We start from the raw sequence: 19,359 nt of genomic DNA, 5'->3' as shown, positions 1-19,359 counted from the left end.
AAGTGGAGCATCGTGAGGTTATCCGTGGGTTTGCGGTAAAGCGAAGTGCTGAGGTGACCGTCCTTGATAGAGACGAGTGTGTCCAAGAATGCAACTGATTTTGGAGAATAGTCCATGGTGAGCCTGATGGTTTGATGGAACTTATGGATGTCACCGTGTAGTCGTTTCAGTGATTCTTCGCCGTGGGTCCAAAGGAAAAAAATGTCATCGGTGTATCTGGTGTATAACGCGCTGAAGGTCCTGTGCGGTGAGTAGGTCTTGTTCAAACTTGTGCATGAAGATGTTGGCGTATTGGGGTGCGAATGTGGTCCCCATGGCTGTTCTGTGCGTCTGGATGAAGAACTTGTCGAAGGTGAAGATGTTGTGATCCAGAATGAAGCAGATGAGTTGCAGAATTGTGTCTGGAGATTGGCAGCTGTCGGTGTTGAGTACTGAGGCTGTTGCAGCAATGCCGTCGTCATGGGGGATGCTGGTGTAGAGTGCCGAGACGTCCATTGTGACGAGGAATGTTCCTGGTTCAACTGGTCCATGGGTGCTGAGTTTCTGTAGGAAGTCCGTTGTGTCGCGACAGAAGCTGGGCGTACCTTGTACGATGGGTTTCAAGATGCCCTCGATGTAGCCAGAGAGGTTCTCACACTGGGTCCCATTACCTGAAACGATAGGGCAGCCTTGTGTATTTTTGGGAGGCAGTCGAGATCTCCAATGTGGAATGAGAGCACATGAAGGGTGCTCTGAAGATCTGGATCCAAGGTCTTGATCAGTCTGCTAAGTTGGCGGATGTGTTCCTTGGTCGGATCTGCGGGTAACTGTCTGTAGTGTTCTTGGTTGTTCAGTTGTCGGTATACTTCTTTGCAGTAGTCCGTTCTGTTCAGTATGACAGTGGCCCCTCCTTTGTCTGCTGGTTTGATGACGATGCTGTGGTTGGTCTTGAGAGCGTGGATGGCGTTGCGTTGTGCTTGGGTGACGTTCGGGGCTGTCTTGTGAATGCGACTGATGAATCTGGCATTGACGCGACTCCTGACGGCTTGAGCATACATGTCGAGTCTAGGGCAACGGCCTTCCGGAGGGGTCCAATTCGACTCTTTCCTCTTCGGTTGCCGCACTGCAGATCTCTCGGTCTGCTGTTCCGGTTCATTGGTAGTCTGCTTGGGTTCGCTGTTGGCCTCTTGGGGTCTGTGGTATGTTCATATATGTATGTGTTTATATATATATGTATATATATATATATATATGTTTCTGGAACATACCTCTTCATTCACCTGAGGAAGGAGCAGTGCTCCGAAAGCTAGTGACATCAAAACAAGCCTGTTGGACTTTAACCTGGTGTTGTAAGACTTCTTACTGATCTCACCTCAGTCCAACGCCGGCATCTCCACATTATGGGAAGAAATCCATGGTACTAAAGGACAAGTTGGTTTCCATTCCAGGGTTTGAAGTAAATTGATAGTAGTAAAAGTCATCTGATTCATTAATGTCCTTTATGCAAGGACTGCCCTTTCCTGGTCTGCCTTGCATGTGACTCCAACCCCCCAACAATGTGGTTTACTCTTAACTGCCCTCTGAAATGGCCGCAAGCCACTCGGTTGTATCAACCCTTATATGGTCATAAAGGAATGAAATCGTATGGAACACCCAATATCCATTTAGGCACTGAAACTAGCAACAGCACACCCAGCTCTGTTAACCTTGGAAAGTCCTCCTTACTAGCTCCAAAATTAGGAGAGCTGTCCCATAAATTCGTCAGGCAACAGCCTGACATAGTCATTTGCACTACAGACAATATCCCAGTCACCATCTCTGTGTGTGCCCTCTCGCCACATCAGGTCAGACCCAGTAGAGGTGGCAGCACAGTGATATGAAGTCAGGAAAGGGTTGCCCTGTGAGCCCTCAACATTGACTCCGGACCCAATGAAGTCTCATGGCAGCAGGTAAAGCATGGGAAAGGAGGCAAGTTGCACAGGATTACTTGGATGTAAATCAGCAGAAGTCGCAAGTGATAGAGCTAAGCAATCCCACAGCCAATGGATCCGATCTAAAATCTGTAATACGACCGCGTCTAGTTATGAATGGTGGCAGATAATTAAATAACCCGAGGAAGAGGTTCCATGAAGATACCATTCTTAATGCTGGGGGAACCCAGCACATCAATGCACAACACAAGGCATTTACAACAGAAGTGCTGAGTGAATGATTCACCTCTGCCTCCTGGGGTCCTTAATGTCACAGATGTCAGTCTTTTCTGGATCTTTTCTATTCACTCCATGTGATATTAAGGAATAGCTGAAGGCACTGGACCCTGGTACCATTCCGGCAAGAACTTGTGCCCCAGAACTAGCTATGCCCCTAGTTAACCTGTTCCAGTGCAGCGTACAACACTTTTCTACCTGGTGAAGTGGAAAATTGTGGACAAAAAGCAAGATAAATCCATCCTGGCCAATTACCACCGCATCAGTCTACTTTCACTTATCAGTAAAGTGCTGGAGGGTGTCTTTGACAGTGCTATCAAGTAGCACTTACACAGTAATAACCTGTTCACTGATACTTTGGATTTGGGTTCCACCGGGGCCACTCAGCTCCTGGCCTCATTATAACTGGTCCAAACATGGACATGAGAGCTGAATTTGAGATGAGTGTGACTTCTTGACATCAAGGCAGCATTTGATAGAGCATGACATCAAAGAACCTGAGCAACTTTGAAGTAATTGGGAATCCGGGGGGGGGGGGGGGGGGGGGGAACACTCCATGGGTTGGAGTCATACCTAACACAAAGGAAGATGGTTGTGGTTGTTGAATGTCAATCATCTCCGTCCCAGGATATTGCTGCAGGAATTACTAGATCCAACCAACTTCACTTGCTTCCTCAATGTCCTTTCTTGCATAATGAGGTCAGAAATGGGGATGTTTGCTGATGATTGCACAATGTTTAGAGCGATTGGAAACTCCTCAGTTCTGAAGCAGTCCATGCCCATATGCAGCAAGACCCAGACAACGTTCAGTCTTGGCTGACAATTGCTAAGTAACATTGTACTACACAAGTGCCTGGCAGTGACCAGCAAGGCTTGGACCTGAATATTAAAGAAGTTTTGACAGTTCGCAAAGACAAGTAGCTAAGAAAAGGTGGTGGCTCTGTTAATCAAGGATTACATTAGTACAATAGTGTGACCTGACCTTGGCTCGCAAGAGCAGGAGGTAGAATCAGTTTTGGTAGAATTAAGAAAACACTATCCTGGAGCTTTCTGTATTATCAGAGTTAAATTGATTCCATATTCCTGATAGTTAACAAACTCTAAAGGCTGAAAGACGTTGTGGGGTCTAAGTTGAAGCACACTAAATTAGGGTGTGATTTTTTTTTTTGATTGCCTATTTTCAAAGTACTCAGAGTAGCAGAATTATCCCTTCTAATGTTCACATTCTCTGCTGCTTACACCATCTTTTGAACTGGGAATCGAGTGAGAGCCAAGGCTTTCTGCTGGGATAAAGTCCATCCAGTCTTCTGCTGCTTTGGTTGTGGCACTGTTTGTGTTGACCTGTAAAGCTGATTCACTGTAAGTTACAACAAATTGCCTCGATTTAAATGTGCAGTTCTACTATTGAAGTAGTGCTGATGAGTTGGTACACCAGTCTGCTTGTCCCAGTCTCCGTATTGCTGCAATGCTTGAAAATCCACTTTCATACAGTAAACCGTTTGGTGATTTGTTTATGTTTTGGTTAGAGGGCACTATTTGCTTCGTAGCTGGACCAACTGCAGTTATTTTGTGCCTCAAGACTGAGAATCACAGTTGTTTGAATTGGGGAGCTGATGGAGTGCTTCCAAATTGATTTCAGACTGGCTGATTCAGAGAAATAGTCCATGTAAGGACTCTGCACCGAAGCAATTCACTAGTGTACTTCGCTCGGCCCAAAGAGGAAATTCTGGCAGGTCAAGAAAGGATTTTATTCTTGACTTTCATTGTTCCAACCTTTGTGATGTTTCCTTATTGCAGACTTCCAATAATTGAGAACATTTCTTGAAAGAAAATGTTGCTCCACTTCATTTTGCAATTGCCCACGACATTAGCTGCTTATGATGGACCCTTTGTATGGAAACTAGCTGGAAGATGTTCTAGCTCAACTATTTTAAATACAGCAATCTGTTTTGCTTATAAGCTTAGACATCTCTTTTGGCAGGCTTGTTCTTGATTGTTTGGGATAGAGTTCCAGTGATAGATTTATTATCCTAAATATAAACACCACTAGTTTAACAGGAAGCTTTCCATTAAGTAAGGCCTAAAATGTTAAGTGGAACAAAATTGTTTTCTGGTGTTCATCCAGACATCTGTATTGAGTTATTTGTGGAGTTCTTTCCAGCATGTGTTGAACCTGAAATCAAACTCCTAAGTGTATAATCTAATTCACTTTCCAAAAGATTCATTTGGGAATATTTTCAGTTTCCTAGGTAGTCATGGGTCATGTTTTATTGGGCCCTGAATTTAATTTCCCATAACATGTATATCATTATTTTAAACTTACATATTCAACAAATATAAAATTATTTTCACGGAACTTGTGGACTCAATAACATTGGGCTCATCTGAAATATCCCAGGCAAGGAAACTCTCATTATGGCAGGCTGATCAAGCAGCAATTTTTCACCAGATTGCAATAAATTTCAGGTACAGCTAGAAAAGATTCATTCCTCTTTCTACTTGTTGCTACATAAACTAGCACATCTAATATATAAATGACAAATTAGTATATTATCTTACTGGAACAAAAATAATCCTATTTGTGTCAGATGGGCAACTTTTTGACTCTTATGGAGTTGTACCATTATCACCAGCATTTTAAAACATGGAAGCAGAATGGATTTTTAAAATTTGTTTTCCGTGGTATCCTGGATAAGAAATACTCATCAAAAGTCAGGATTTCTCTGTTATAATTAGCCTAAGATGTAGGAGGAAACCTCTGGAGAGATGTTAGATTTCCTGTACTTCCGAGCTATTCTTTTGTGTCCAAATATAAACTTTATTTGTAACATTCAAATGACAGTTCAAAGTTGATATTACGTAAGGTGTATGCCAAACAGCTTCTTCCAATACGGCATGTTCCTCACTCTGTTTACAATTACAGTTAATATTTACAAGATTTTGTTACATGTCAAACATACAGACTGAGTGGTTTTACCCAGTTTCCAGCCTCTTGGTGTACTATGGCTGAAAGGTTTTAAGACAGTGACCTTTTAATACGTGTTATTGTTTGAATTTGATATCCATGACTGAGCTGTGATTTGACAGGACTATTCTTGCTGTGTAGGTTTTTTGCTTAGATCAGCTGAATTATTATTTTTTTTCAATAAACATTTTATAGAGGTATTTTTGGTTTTACAACAACAACAAAATAAACAATGTACATGAATCTATGAACATAGTGCAAAAGCCTGCTTCCTCCCTTCCAGGTCCCACCTTTATTAACCCCCTACTCTCAGCTCAACTAAACCCCCCCCCCTTCTGCTGACGATTAATTTTCTGCAAAGAAGTCAACCAACGGTTGCCACCTCTGGGCGAACCCTAACATTGACCCTTTCTCGGCGGCATGTGGCGCAGTGGATAGCATTGGGACTGCAGCGGTGAGGACCCGTGTTCGAATCCCGGCTCTGGGTCACTGTCCGGGTGGAGTTTGCACATTCTCCCCATGTCTGCGTGGGTTTCGCCCCCACAACCCAAAGATGTGCAGGTTAGGTGGATTGGCCACGCTAAATTGCTCCTTAATTGGGGGAAAAAAATAATTGGGTATTCTAAATTTATTTTAAAAAACATTGACCCTCTCAAAGCGAACTTGATTTTCTCCAACCAGAGAAAGCTAGCCATGTCAGATGGCCAGGTCTGCGACTTCAGGGGCTTTGAGTCCCTCCAGTCTAATAATATCCGTTTCCGGGCTACCAGGGAAGCAAAGGCCAGAACAGCTGCCTCTTTCTCCAGGATACCCGGATCTTCCGACACCCTGAAAATCGCCACCTCTGGACTCGGTGCCACCCATGTTTTTAACACCATGGACATGACATCTGCAAACCCCTGCCAGAATCCCCTAAGCTTTGGACATATCCAGAACATGTGGACATGGTTCGCTCCCCCCCCCCCCCCCCCCCAAAGAACCTGCTCATGCGGGCCACTGTCATGTGAGCCCGGTGAACAACCTTGAATTGTATCAGGCTGAGCCTGGCACATGTTGTGGACGCGTTGACTCTTCTCAACGCGTTTGCCCAGAGACCATCCTCTATCTCCTCCCAACTCCTCCTCCCACTTGGGCTTTAGCTCCTCAGTCTGCGTATCCTCTGACCCCATGAGGTCCTTTTAGATGTCGGAGACCTTTCCTTCTCCCACCCACACTCTGGAAACTACCCTATCCTGTATCCCCCTTGGTGGTAGAAGCGGGAAAGTTGAGACCTGCCTACGTAGGAAGTCCCGCACCTGAAGGTACCTAAATTCATTTCCCCTCACCAATCCAAATTTCTCCTCCAGCTCCCTCAAGCTAGGAAAGCTCCCCTGTATAAACATATCCCCCATCCTCTCAATCCCTGCTCTCTGCCATCTCCGAAACCCCCCGTCCATCCTTCCCGGGGAAACCGGTGATTATTACAAATTGAAGACCAGACCGATGCTCCCACATGCTTCCTCCATTGCCCCCCAGACTCTAAGTCATCTGCGTAAAGCGAGACTCTGTGTTCCACTCTCTCTCCACCCCCCCCGGACCAGCTGCTTGAAGCTCTCCGTGCAATTGCCAACGGCTCGGTGGCTAATGCGAACAACAGTGGGGAGAGGCGGCATCCCTGTCTCGACCCCGCTGCAGGCTAAAATAGTCCGATGTTGTCCTATTCGTCCGTACTCTCGCCACAGGAGCCTGATAAAGCAACCTGACCCAGTCAATAAAGTCCCGCCCAAATCCGAACTGTCCCAGTACCTCCCACAGATAATCCCATTCTACTCGAACAAAGGCTTTCTCTGCGTCCATTGCGACCACTACCTCCACCTCCCTACCTTCTGGGGGCATCATGATCACATTTAACAACCTTCTTACATTGGCCACCTTAACAAACCTCGTCTGGTCCTCCACAATAATGTCCGGATCACAATCCTCAATCTTGGAAGACAAAATTTTGGCCAGCGTCCACATTCAATAGGGATATCGGCCTGTAGGACCCACACAGTTCCAGGTCCTTCTCCTGCTTCAGGATCAGCGAAATCATGGCCTGTGACATCGTCGGGGGAAGTACCCCTCTCTCCCTTGCCTCATTGAATGTCCTCATCAACAGCGGCCCCAATATCCCAGAGAACTTTTTATAGAACTCCACTGGGTACCCTTTGCTATTGCTGGCAACCTGCCCGCTTTTGAGCATAAACCAGGATCAATAATTGTGTTGAAGTACCCTCCCATGACCAGCTTATGCGAATCCAGGTCCGCTATCTTCCCCAGCATCCTCTTTATAAACTCCATATCGTCCCAATTTGGCGCATACACATTTACTTTTTTAAAAATTTATTCTCCTTTTTCACATTTTCTCCCACATTTACATCCATCAACAATAAACAATAATCAGCAAAATATGTCAGTCCCCATAATAACAACGATCCCATCTACCCACCAACCCCCAAACCTCAACCCGCATGTTTACATAAACAAATGGCAAAAAGGAATCCGGGATTACCCGTAGTCACCCTTAATCTTACACAGCTCCTCCTGTCCACTGCCTCTTGTAAAACTCCTCCCAACCTCGGTTCCTTCCCCCCAACTTTCCACCCTGGCTAGACCACTCGGACCCTGTTCTGCCAGGCTCCGATGGCCGCAGCCCCTCCCCCCACCTCCCGTTCATTGGCCGGCTTAAACCGGCCAGCGTGGAGGCCCCCGCCCGGGTCCCTTTCACACTTGCCCGGCCCTAGGAAAGCCCAAAGATCCCCTTTTAGCACACAAACCCCGCATATCCACCTACACCCCAAAGAACTCTCATTTCGAGTGAAAGTCCCGTCCCTTCCCTTGTCCAAATATATACCACATTGGCTCCTTTAATCTCTACACCCGCGCGCAGTGATACAAAAAAGAAGAAAATACAGTCATGAGGTTACATCGGCACATGGCCATTCCTCAATTTGTCAGTTCTGCCACAGTCCTTCTGCTTTCGCAAACTCCTCCGCTGCTTCCGCCGTTCCAAAATAAAAGTCCCTGAGCTTGTAAGTCACCCTAATGTACAGTGCCCTCTTCACCCGGTTGAAGGCAGCCCGCCTCCTTGCCAGCTCCACCGTAAAGTCCTGGTATACACGTATACCAGCTCCAGCCCACTGCACCACCCGCTTCTGCTTGGCCCAGCTCAGGACCTTCTCCTTCACCCTGTACCTACGGAAGCACAGAGTCACTGCCCTTGGCGGCTCACTCGCCTTTGGTATAGGCCTCCACGACCGATGAGCCCGATCTAGTTCATATCGGGAGGGATCCTCCCCCTCCCCCAATAATTTTGCCAGCATCGCGGCAAAGTACTCAGTCGGCTTCGGTCCTTCAACTCCTTCGGGCAGCCCCACAATCCTCAAATTCTGTCGCCTGGATCTGTTCTCCAGGTCTTCCATTTTTCCTCGCAGATCCTTGTTAGTATCCATCACCTTCCGCATCGAGGCAAGTTGATCACCGTGCTGCAATAACGCCTCCTCCACTTCCTTCAGCGCCTCCCCTTGCTCTCGCACCTCCGCCACTGCGCTCGCCACCTCCGTCGTCACCGGGGAAACCGCCTCCTCCACCAGCACACTCAAAACCTCCCTCATCTCCTTCCTCACCGTGTCCATGCATTTCGCAATCTGCGCCAACTGCTTTTCAAATTCCGCAGCCATCACCTTAGTTATTTCTTCAGCCGTAAGCAGTGCGGCCTTCCCTGGTGCTCCAGCCTCCATTTTTTCCTGGTGACCCCGCGGTGACCTTTCCACTCCCCGACGGACCTCCAGCTGGTTTTTTTCCCGGCCGTTTTCTTGCTCACCCTCGACATTTTTCTTTGTTCCTTTTTTCCTCCTGTGTCTCCACTGTGCCTCCTCCGTGCCTTCTCCCTGCTTCTGCCGCCTCCGCGGACCCTGGGACCGGGCTTAAAGCCCCGAAAATGCCGTTGCCGACCGGGAGCCCTCCATTGTGCCTCCCGCCTCCCGCCCGCCGTCACCAGAAGTCGCGCATACACATTTACTAGTACCACCTGCACCCCCTCCAATTTACCACTGACCATAATGTACCAGCCTCTCGCATCCGAAACTATTCTTCCCACCTCAAACACCACTCGCTTGTTGATCAGGATCGCGACCCCTCTAGTCTTCGTGTCCAGTCCCGAGTAAAAAAACTTGTCCGAACCAACCTTTCCTTAATCTAATCTGGTCAACTACTCTAAGATGGGTCTCTTGCAGCATTACCACGTCCGCCTTCAGTCCTCTCAAATGCGCGAACACACGTGCCCTCTTGACCGGCACATTTAGCCCTCGTACATTCCAGGTGATCAGTCTAGTTGGAGGGCTCAAACCCCCCCCCCCTTCGCCGATCAGCTGTCCCCTCTTTTGGGCCAGTCTCCGGCCCGCCCCCAGGCAGCCTCCGCCCCGACCTCCTCTCTGTCCCTCAGCAAAAGTCCCTCCCTCGTCAGCAGAACATTTTCCCTCCCATCCCCCTAGTAACAACACAATGTAAATCAACCCTTTTGATAAGCCTAACATCTGCTCACCCCCCCACTATGCTTCCGTGAGCTAGCCCGCCCAGCTAGCTTGGTGACCCTCCCACCTATTGTTTTCCCCCCCCCTCACTCATACATACATATTCAAATGAAAAACATTCCCAACACAATTGCCCGACAGAGAACAAAAAACCCAGCTGCACAAAGAAAAGATCAAGCAAAAGATGTAGATAGGGGCGTGTTCTCCATTATGCTTCCTGAAGTCGATGACAATCTCCTTCGTTTTGTTGACATTGAGGGACAGATTATTATCGTCGCACCAGTTAACCAGATTCTCTATCTCATTCCTATACTCTGTCTTGTCATTGTTTGAAATCTGACCCACTACGGTGGCAGCTCTGCACCTGGCCCCAAATCAATACAGAAGGCATTACAAATAACATACGCAAAACAAGAAACTTTTTTAAACATGAAGGTTGCAGCAAAGTTCAAAGTTCTCAATCCGCCACCAGTCCTTTCTTTTCGCGAAGTCCAGCGCTTCCTCAGGCGACTCAAAATAAAAATATTGCTCCTCGTATGTGATCCAGAGACGGGCCGGATACAACACTCCGAACTTCACCTTTTTCTTAAAAAGGGTCGACCGTATCTGGTTAAACCCCTCTCTTCTGGCCACCTTTGCACTCAGGTCCTAATAGAACCGCAGGATACTATTGTCCTATTTTCAGCTCCGTGTCTGCTTGGCCCACTGTAAAATACGCTCCTTATCCAAATACCTGTGGAATCTCACCACCATTGCCCTCGGGGGAGGGGGAGGGGGGCGGGTCTCCCATTCGCGGCTTCCTCGCGAGCGATCTGTGAGCCCTGTCCACCTCCAAGGGTCGGGGGAATGCCCCATCCCCCAGCAGCTTCTCGAACATGCCCGCTATGTATGCCCCAGAGTTCGCTCCTTCGGACCCCTCCGGGAGCCCAATGATTCTCAAGTTATGCCGGGGGGACCTGTTCTCTAAGTCCTCCAGAAAGGCTCCTTCTCCAGGAGCCTTTTCTGCTAGTCTCTCAGCATCCCCACCTCCAACTCAACCGCAGTTTGATGTTCCTCCTGGTCAGCCAGCGCCTTCTACTTTCTGGATCGCCCGAGCTTGGGCATCCAATCTAAGCTCCGTCCACGCAATTGCCTTTTTAATCGGGTCCAAGCAGTCCTGCTTCTGCTTGGCGAAGCCCTCCTGGATAACTTGCATCAGCTGCTCTGTTGACCGCTGGGTCGACAAGCCAGAGCTCCGGTCGTCCGCCATGCTGTCTCCCGGTGCACCTTCAGCCCAAGCCTTCTCTGTCTTTCTGTTTCTTCCTTTACGAGCACTTCTAGTCCTCCTCTCCGTGCACCGATGTGGGAATCCATTACACAATTGCCTCTATCGTTGAATTTTCAAATCAAGTCCGGTAAAAAAATCGGGGGGAAAGGTCCAAAAGTCCGACCTGAGCGGGAGCCACCAAATGTGCGACTTTTACTCCTTCATAGCCGCCACCGGAGTCCCCTGAATTATTATTTTAATGACTGCTAGTTCAGACCTCTATACTTTGTAGGGATGAGGTAATGAAGACTTTGTAGGGGATGAGGTAATGAAGACTAAAGTTAGGTTTTGTGTAGTTCGGGTCTTCATAGAAAGGAAGTTTGTCCACATGCCAGGATCTTCCAGAGAAACATACAAAGGAAGCATTTGCAATAGTGCATGTGGGGAGTTGGGGAGGACCAGGCAAAGCTTAACCTAAATGGTCTAAATCTTCAGGTGACTGATTCATTTATAATTTTCCCAGTTGGCTTCTAAGTCCTAAAGTCTAAGCAGGCTTCTTCTATTGAATGATGACCCCAGTAAAACAAATTATCTTAACTTTGCTTAAAGTTTGCAACCGAAAATTTGGTTTAACCACAGATGGTAAAATGATGCTTAACTGAATGCAGCCATTTAGACTACTGCAGTTGGGAGAAAATTGTGGCCTGTTGCACTACATTTCAAATCTTGGTATTTGCTATCCGTGTGAATTACATTGATAGGTTTAAAACCTATCAGTGTTTGAACAGTACATTACTCCATACAGTTGGTTAGCTCAGTTGGCTGAATGGCTGGTGTGTGATGTAGAGCGATACCAACAACTCGTGTTCCATACCGGCATGAAGGCCCAGTCTTCTCCACCTTGTCCCTTGCCTGACATCTGGTGACCCTGAGGTTTATCACCACCTGTCAGGTCTCTTTCTCGCTCAAAAGGGAAAACAGCCTATGGGACTCTGGGACTATGGCAACTTTCACTTCAATTGTACAGTCCATACTGACATTTTCTTAAGTTCCGAGTGTGTTCTAATCAGTACCGTAGAAAATATGCATGCAGATATGGCTAGTCTAATGTTAACAGGTGTATCTTTGGAGATCTTTTTTCACTTTTGCCTAAACACAGTTATGTGCATTGCAGCAATTAACATTCATAGAGCGGTTAATTCTGAGTGTTTTCTGGTTTACAGAGAGGAAATAAAAGAGGAATCGGAGGAGGAGGAGGCGGAGGATATTGAGTCTGAAGAGTCATTAGGACAGAAGGAAGAGACCTATGATTCAAAATCTCAAAAAATGTTAGAAATGTCCGAAGAGAAACGTGCCAAACTGCGAGAAATTGAGGTAGTACGAACTGAGCTTGTACTAAATCTTGGATGTGTTTTAATATATGGTTTTTATTTTGCAGAAAATTTAAAAAGTGGTTTGAAGGATCAGTTTAGCAATGGTATTGCTGCCTTTCATAACTTTGTCATCTTGTTTCTAAAAGTTGTCTCTTCTGTAGGTATAGAATGATGGATGGAGCGATGCAAAGACTGAAAGCACTTGAATGTAGAAACTAATATTTTAGTAGTTAAAAAGGAACAGCATTCTGATGAATTGTCAAATAGTTCTAGAGGTCGAAAACTTGCTTTGAAGTAGGGCAGTTGTTTACTGTTCTGAACTGCTTGCAGATGTAGCTAGCCCAGTATTGAAATGCTGTTGTTAATGGCATTATTTAGCAATACCTCTTCACAGTTTTGGCGGCATAGCAGCAAAAGACAGCTTTTGAATAAATAGGTAATGGGTGACCATGTTATCAGTTCTATTAACTATCTTTCCTGTTTGTGGTGTCCCATTCTTTCTACTTCATATGCTTGTAATACAACATGTGTTTCCTCCTACTCTGACAGTGAGAAACTTGGAAAATGCTCCTGTAATCACAGCTTTCCTAGTTCTTTACGTACTGCGAACTGGTCAATGGCTCTTATGTTTTAGGTGCATCTTGCAATGTATCATGCTGTAGCAGATTTGGTGGTGGAGGAGAGGAGTAAAGGGCACAGATTTCTTTGAGTGTCTCATGTTCTAGCTGTCGGGTAACACTATGCTAATGTAAGACCCGTTAACCATGATTGAACGAGGTGCTCTGGTTAACACATTCAGTTTGATTGCATTTGTATTAGGAATTACATTGAAGTATAAAGAAATTGGAATATTACAATAATTTTTCAAAGTGTGGTTTCAACGAGTTGAGAATATTGCAGAGAGAACCTAATGCAAACAAAGGAAATAGGAGCTGGAGTAGACCTTTTTGATCCTTGGAACCTGTTCTGCCATTTAATAAGGTCATGGCTGATCTACCTCAACTCATATTGCAGCATGATCCCCACATTGCTTAATTCCCTTAGTATCAAAAAATCTATCATACAACATACAAAATAGGAGCAGGAGTAGACCATGGAGCCTCTTGCACCAACTCTGCCTTTTAGTATGATTATGGTTGATCTTTGGTTTCAGCTCCACTTTCTCACTTGTTCGCCATATCCCTTAATTCCATGAGGGACCAAACATCTGCCAATCTCAGCCTTAAATATATTCAGTGACGGAGTATCCACAGCCCTCAAGTAGAGGATTCCAAAGATGCAAAACACTTTTGAGTGAAGAAACATCTCTTCATCTCAGTCCTAAATGATTGGCGCCTTATCCTGAGACTGTGTCCCCTTGTTCTAGATACTCCAGCCAGGGAAACAACCTCTATCTTGTGTTCAGAAACTTGTAACAATCAATGAGATCACCTTTCATTTTTCTAAAGTACGGAGAATATAGGCCCAGTTAACTCAGTCTCTCATCCCAGTGAACATTTGCTGTACCGCCTCCTAAGGCAAGTATATCTTTCCTTAAATATGGACACCAAAATTGTCCACAACACCGCAGGTGTGGTCTCAGCCAAGCCCTGTACAATTGTAGCAAGACTTCCTTATTCTTGTAGTGCAACCCTCTTGCAATAAATGTTAACATGCTATTTGCCTACCCGATTGCTTGCTGTATCTAGATTTTGTGTCCCTTGTATGAGTAAACCCAAGTTCCTTTGAATATCGCCATTTGCAAGTTCACTTTTGAAAAAATATTCTGCTTTTCGACTTGTGCAACCATAGTAAATATCCTCATACTTCTCCACTATATTTCATCTGCCTTGTTGCCCACTCATTAAATGCGTCAGTATCTCTTTGCAATCTCCCCCAAGTCCTCAGCTTAAATTCCCACCTAGTTTTGAATCATTACCTAAATTGGATACATTCTCTCACTCCATCCAAGTCATTAATATAGATTCTAAATGGCTGAGGCCCCAGCACTGATCTTTGCAACATACTCCATAAGTGACAGCTTGCCAATTTGAAAATGCCCTGTTTAACCCCACACTTCTTGTCTGTTAAGGAACCTCTGTCCATGCTGATATGTTACCTCCAACTCACATGAGTCCTTAGCATGAATATTAACTTTTTGTGTGACACCTTATCGAATGCCTTTAGAAATTGAAGTATGCTACTTCTACTAGTTCCCCTTTATTTACCCTGCTACTTACATCCTCAAAAACCTCAAATAAATTTGTCAAGCAAGATTTCCCTTTCGTGAAAACATGTGGAATGTGTGAGGTTGCTCTTGAATACTCTGAGCAGCTATAATACTCTGGGGTAGAGATTCCAAAGATTCACAACCTGTGGGTGAAGAAATCTCTCCTACCCTTCAGAGACTGCCCCTAGATCTGAATTCTCCAGTCAATTACTCTCCTCAATGATGGAGGAGCCCAGCATATCTGTGCAAAAGACGAGGCTGAAGCATTCGCAACAATCTTCAGCCAGAAGTGCCGAGTGGATGATCCATTTTGGTTCCTCTGGAGGTACCCAGCATCACAGATGTCAGTCTTCAGCCAATATAATTCACTGCACATTATATCGGCTGAAGGCCCTCGATACTGCAAAGGTTATCGGTCCTGACAATATTCCGGCAATAACACTGAAGACTGCCAATCTGCCAGTACAGCTATAACACTGGCATCTACCCGGTAATATGGAGAATTGTCCATGCGTCCTAAACACAAGATACAGGACCAACCCAATCCAGCCAATTACTACCCTATCAGCCTACTCTCTATCATCAGCAGAGTGATGACAGGAGTCATCAACAGTGCTATCAAGCAACACTCACTCAGCAATAAGCTGCTCACGGGCGCTCAGTTTGGGTTCTGCCAGGGCCACTCAGCTCCTGACTTCATTACAGCCATGGTTCAAATGTGAACAAAAGAGCTGAATGCCGGAGGTAAGAGTGACTGCCCTTGATATCAAGGCAGCATTTGACTGAGTATGGCATCAAGGAACCCTAGCTAAACTGGAATCAATGGGTAAAACTCTCCGCTGGTTGGAGTCATACCTGGCACAAAGGAAGATGGTTGTGATGGTTGGAGGTCAATCATCTCAACATTTGCGCCACACAAGTGCCAGGCAACGACCATCTCCTACAAGAGAAAATCTAATCATCGCCCCTTGACATTCAATAGCATTACCATCGCTGAATCCTCCACAATCAACATCCTGGGGGCTACCATTGATCAGAAACTGAACTGGACTAGCATATTAATACTGTGGCTACCAGGGCAGGTCAAAGGCTAGGAATCCTACGGCAAGTAACTTACCTCCTGAACCCCACCTCCACCCCGCCATAGCCTGTCCACAATCTGCAAGGCACAAGTCAGGAGTGTAATGGAATACTCTCCACTTGCCTGGATGAGTGCAGCTCCAACAACACTCAAGAAACTCGACACTGTCCAAGGCAAAGCAGCCCACTTGTTTGCTTCTCCTTCCACAAACTCTCAATCCCTCCAACCACGTTGAACAATGGCAGCCATGTGTACCATCTACAAGATGCACTGCAGGAACTCACCAAGGTTCCTTAGGCAGCACCTTCCAAACCTACAACCACTACCATCTAGATGGACAAGAGCAGCAGATACTTGGGAACCACCATCCGCAGTCACTCATCACCCCGAGTTGGAAATATATTGCCGTTCCTTCACTGTCGCTGGGTCAAAATCCTGGAACTGTCTCCCTGGCAGCAATGTGGGTGTACCTACCCCTCAGGAACTGCAGAGGTTCAAGAAGGCAATTCACCACCACCTTCTGAAGGGCAACTAGGCAACTGAAGTGCAGTAAATGCTGGTCTAACCAGCGATGCACACATCCCAGCCAAACATCATCTCAGCACCTACCTCATCAATCTGGGGTAGGGGCTGTTTAGCACAGGGCTAACTCGCTGGCTTTGAAAGCAGACCAAGGCAGGCCAGCAGCACAGTTCAATTCCCGTATCAGCCTCCCCGAACAGGCACTGGAATGTGGTGACTAGGGGCTTTTCACAGTAACTTCATTTGAAGCCTACTTCTGACAATAAGCGATTTTCATTCTTTTTCAATCTCCTGAAGTTTTCATATGAGATAACCTCTCATTCTTCGAGGTTTTATGGAATATAGGCCAGTTCTACTCTTTCTCTCATGGTATAATCCCCATGTCCAGGAATCAATCTAGTGAACCTTTGTTACACTCCCACTAGGGCAAGCATATCCTCCCTAGGCTAATGAGACCAGAACTGTACTTATTGTTCCAGGAGTGATCTCCCCAAAGCCCTATGTAATTGTAGTAAGACATCTTGTCTCTTTTACTCCAACACTTTTATAAGAAAGACTAGCCGCATCTAATTGTTCACTGTGTCTGCAGGTTAACTTAGTTTGATTCATGTTTAAGGATGCATTCATGTTTGGGGAGGCACAGTGGTTAGCACTTCTGCCTCACAGCCAGGGGCCCAGGTTCAATTCCGGCCTAGTGTGACTGTAGTTTGTACATTCTCCCCGTGTCTGCGCAGGTTTCCTATGAGTACTCTGGTTTCTTCCCACAGTCGAAAAGATGTGCGGGTTAGGTGGGTTGCCCCTTAATGTCCAGGGATGTGCAGGTTAGGTTGTGGGATTGCGGGAATAGGGTGGCGTGGACACTCGTGAATGTGCTCGTTTGAAGTGTCTGCGCTGATGGGCCGAACGGCTGCCTTCTGCAGTGTAGGGATTCTATGATGCCCAGTTTCTTCTGAACATCAACATTTTCCAGTCTCTCAGCATATAAAACTTATTCTGCTTTATCCACAAACAAACTTGTTTTCCTTTTTTTTTTAATGACAAATTTGTTTTAAATTGATAGCTTTTCATTTCTTTCTTGTTAGCTAAAAGTAATGAAATTTCAAGATGAATTGGAATCGGGTAAAAGGACTAAGAAATCGGGAATGACTTTTCAACAGCAGGTTGAGCATTATAGAAGTAAACTATTACAAAAGGTAAGACAGTTAACTGTAGCTGGCTGGTTTCCTGAGGTTGAGCACAGAATCAGCAACTGGCTTTCTGCACAGTAAATCAATTGTAACACCGTAAAGGTATGAGGAAGTGTAAATGACTCCAGGATAGAGGGCAGAGACAAAGTGTAAAAGCAATTGTTCCTGCCGTTTCCCTGATTTAAAAAAAAAATATATCAAGCTTTGCATGATTTTCTTAATATAAAATTTGATAACCTGAAAAGGAAGTTATTGCAGTTCAAAGTTTACATTTTATATAAAGCCTAAATATTTACATAAACATGATGGCAAAAGAAACTTTTTCTTTCTGTAGGAAAAAGAAAAAGACCAGGATAAAGAATTAGAAAAAGAACTTGGGGAACCTGAGAAAATAAAAGATACAAGCAAAGAGAAAGATAAAAAGGAAAAAGATAGAACTGAAGAGCGGAGCAAAGATCGAGACCGGGATAAAGTCAAGAGCAAAGATAAAGACAAGAACAAGATGAAGATCAAGGAAAAAGAGCGCGGTAAAGATCGAGCACGGACTAAAGAGAAGCACAAGGAAAAAGGGAATTCCTTGTCACCCTCCAGGTGAATAAATATAGGAAGTAGTAAAGTGGAGGAAACCACAGGAATTCTGGTGATGCCTGGAACTGGAATTATAAGAACATAAGAACTAGGAGCAGGAGTAGGCCATCTGGCCCCTCGAGCCTGCTCCACCATTCAATAAGATCATGGCTGATCTTTTGTGGACTTAGCTCCACTTTCCGGCCCGAACACCATAACCCTTAATCCCTTTATTCTTCAAAAAACTATCTATCTTTATCTTAAAGCTGAATCTTTATCTGAAATCATTCACAAACCATCTTCACCAAATTTCACAAGCTGCCCATAATCCTGTAGCTATATTTGTCAATGGCCCTTGTCTTTCAACACCTCAGTTTTTCACATTACTTTAGCCAAGTTATCAAGGCAGTTTTATGGTGCTCTTACCTTTTCGCCCATGGCTCAAGTTCCATGAAAAATATGTACTTTTAACCCTATTCCTGCAATCCCTATTCTTGTTGAGCTGCTGCAGTGAAATTTCAGTCAGTCTGGATTTAGTTCTTATGATGAGGCTTTGTCTTCCATTAAAAATGTCCGTGTGAACATTTCAATTTTCTTGCATGACTTAACATTCAAAATTCAGACCGAAGTGTGAATCGCTCACTAATTTGGAGTATTGTTCTTTCACATGTGGAACCTGAACTGGTATTTAGACTGAATAGGATAAGGTTTGCTGCCTCCTGCTATTCTGTTGTCTTCTGTTGTCAAATGTTCTGTGAAGAAAGTTGGGTAGTCTTAATTTAGTTTCTGGTAAGCATAAAGTTATTATATAGGTATTAAAATACTTAACTATTAGAATCCTACTTTGTCTCAATTAAAGAATGCAACTTCTGATCAAGACTTCTAGCAATTGATGGGCGCAACAAATATCCTACCTCATGTCATTATATAAGCATTGTGTCCTGGAGTACTGTACACTAGTCTCCGTATGTAGGGAAGGATGTAAATGCATTGGAAGCAGTTCAGAGAACCGTTATCATACTAATAACTGGAATGGGTGGGTTGTCTAATGAGTAAAAGTTGAATGAGCTAGGTTTGTAACTGCAGGCATTTTGAAGCATAATATAGGAACATATAAGCTCCTGATAGGTCTTGATAGGATGGATGCAGAAAGAAAGTTTCTCCTTGTGAAATAATCTAGAATTAGGGGTCACTGTTTACCAATAAGGGTTTGCCTATTTAAGACAAAGTTGAGGAGAATGTTCTTCTTTGAGGGTCATGAGTTTTTGGAACTCTTCCTCAAAAGGCAGCGGGTAAAGTTTTAAAATATTTTTAAGGCAGAGATAGATGGATTTCTGTTGAGCATGGGGTGAAAGGTTTTTGGGGGTAGTCAGAAATGTGAAGTTGAGGCTATAATCAGATCAGCCATGATCTCATTGAGTGGTGGAGCAGGCGCAAGTAGCTGAATGGCCTACTCCTGCTCCTAAGGAGTAC

General features: G+C 45.1%; 1 protein-coding gene across 2 annotated transcripts in view; it reads left to right on the top strand.

Moving 5' to 3' along the window:
• LOC140420933 (U2 snRNP-associated SURP motif-containing protein-like) overlaps positions 1-19,359 on the top strand; it is a 113,800-nt gene that overhangs the window by 92,953 nt on the left and 1,488 nt on the right. The window contains exons 22-24 of one of the 2 annotated variants that reach the window (XM_072505095.1): positions 12,171-12,321; positions 17,215-17,325; positions 17,654-17,910. In XM_072505095.1, coding sequence (XP_072361196.1) covers positions 12,171-12,321; positions 17,215-17,325; positions 17,654-17,910 — 519 coding nt within the window. The remainder of the gene's footprint in view (positions 1-12,170; positions 12,322-17,214; positions 17,326-17,653; positions 17,911-19,359) is intronic. The other variant, XM_072505096.1, reaches the window with a different exon arrangement.

This window comes from Scyliorhinus torazame, chromosome 5 (genome assembly GCF_047496885.1).
Source record: "Scyliorhinus torazame isolate Kashiwa2021f chromosome 5, sScyTor2.1, whole genome shotgun sequence".
In the NCBI taxonomy this organism is placed as follows: domain Eukaryota; kingdom Metazoa; phylum Chordata; class Chondrichthyes; order Carcharhiniformes; family Scyliorhinidae; genus Scyliorhinus; species Scyliorhinus torazame.
This window is presented reverse-complemented; position numbering and strand designations above follow the sequence as displayed.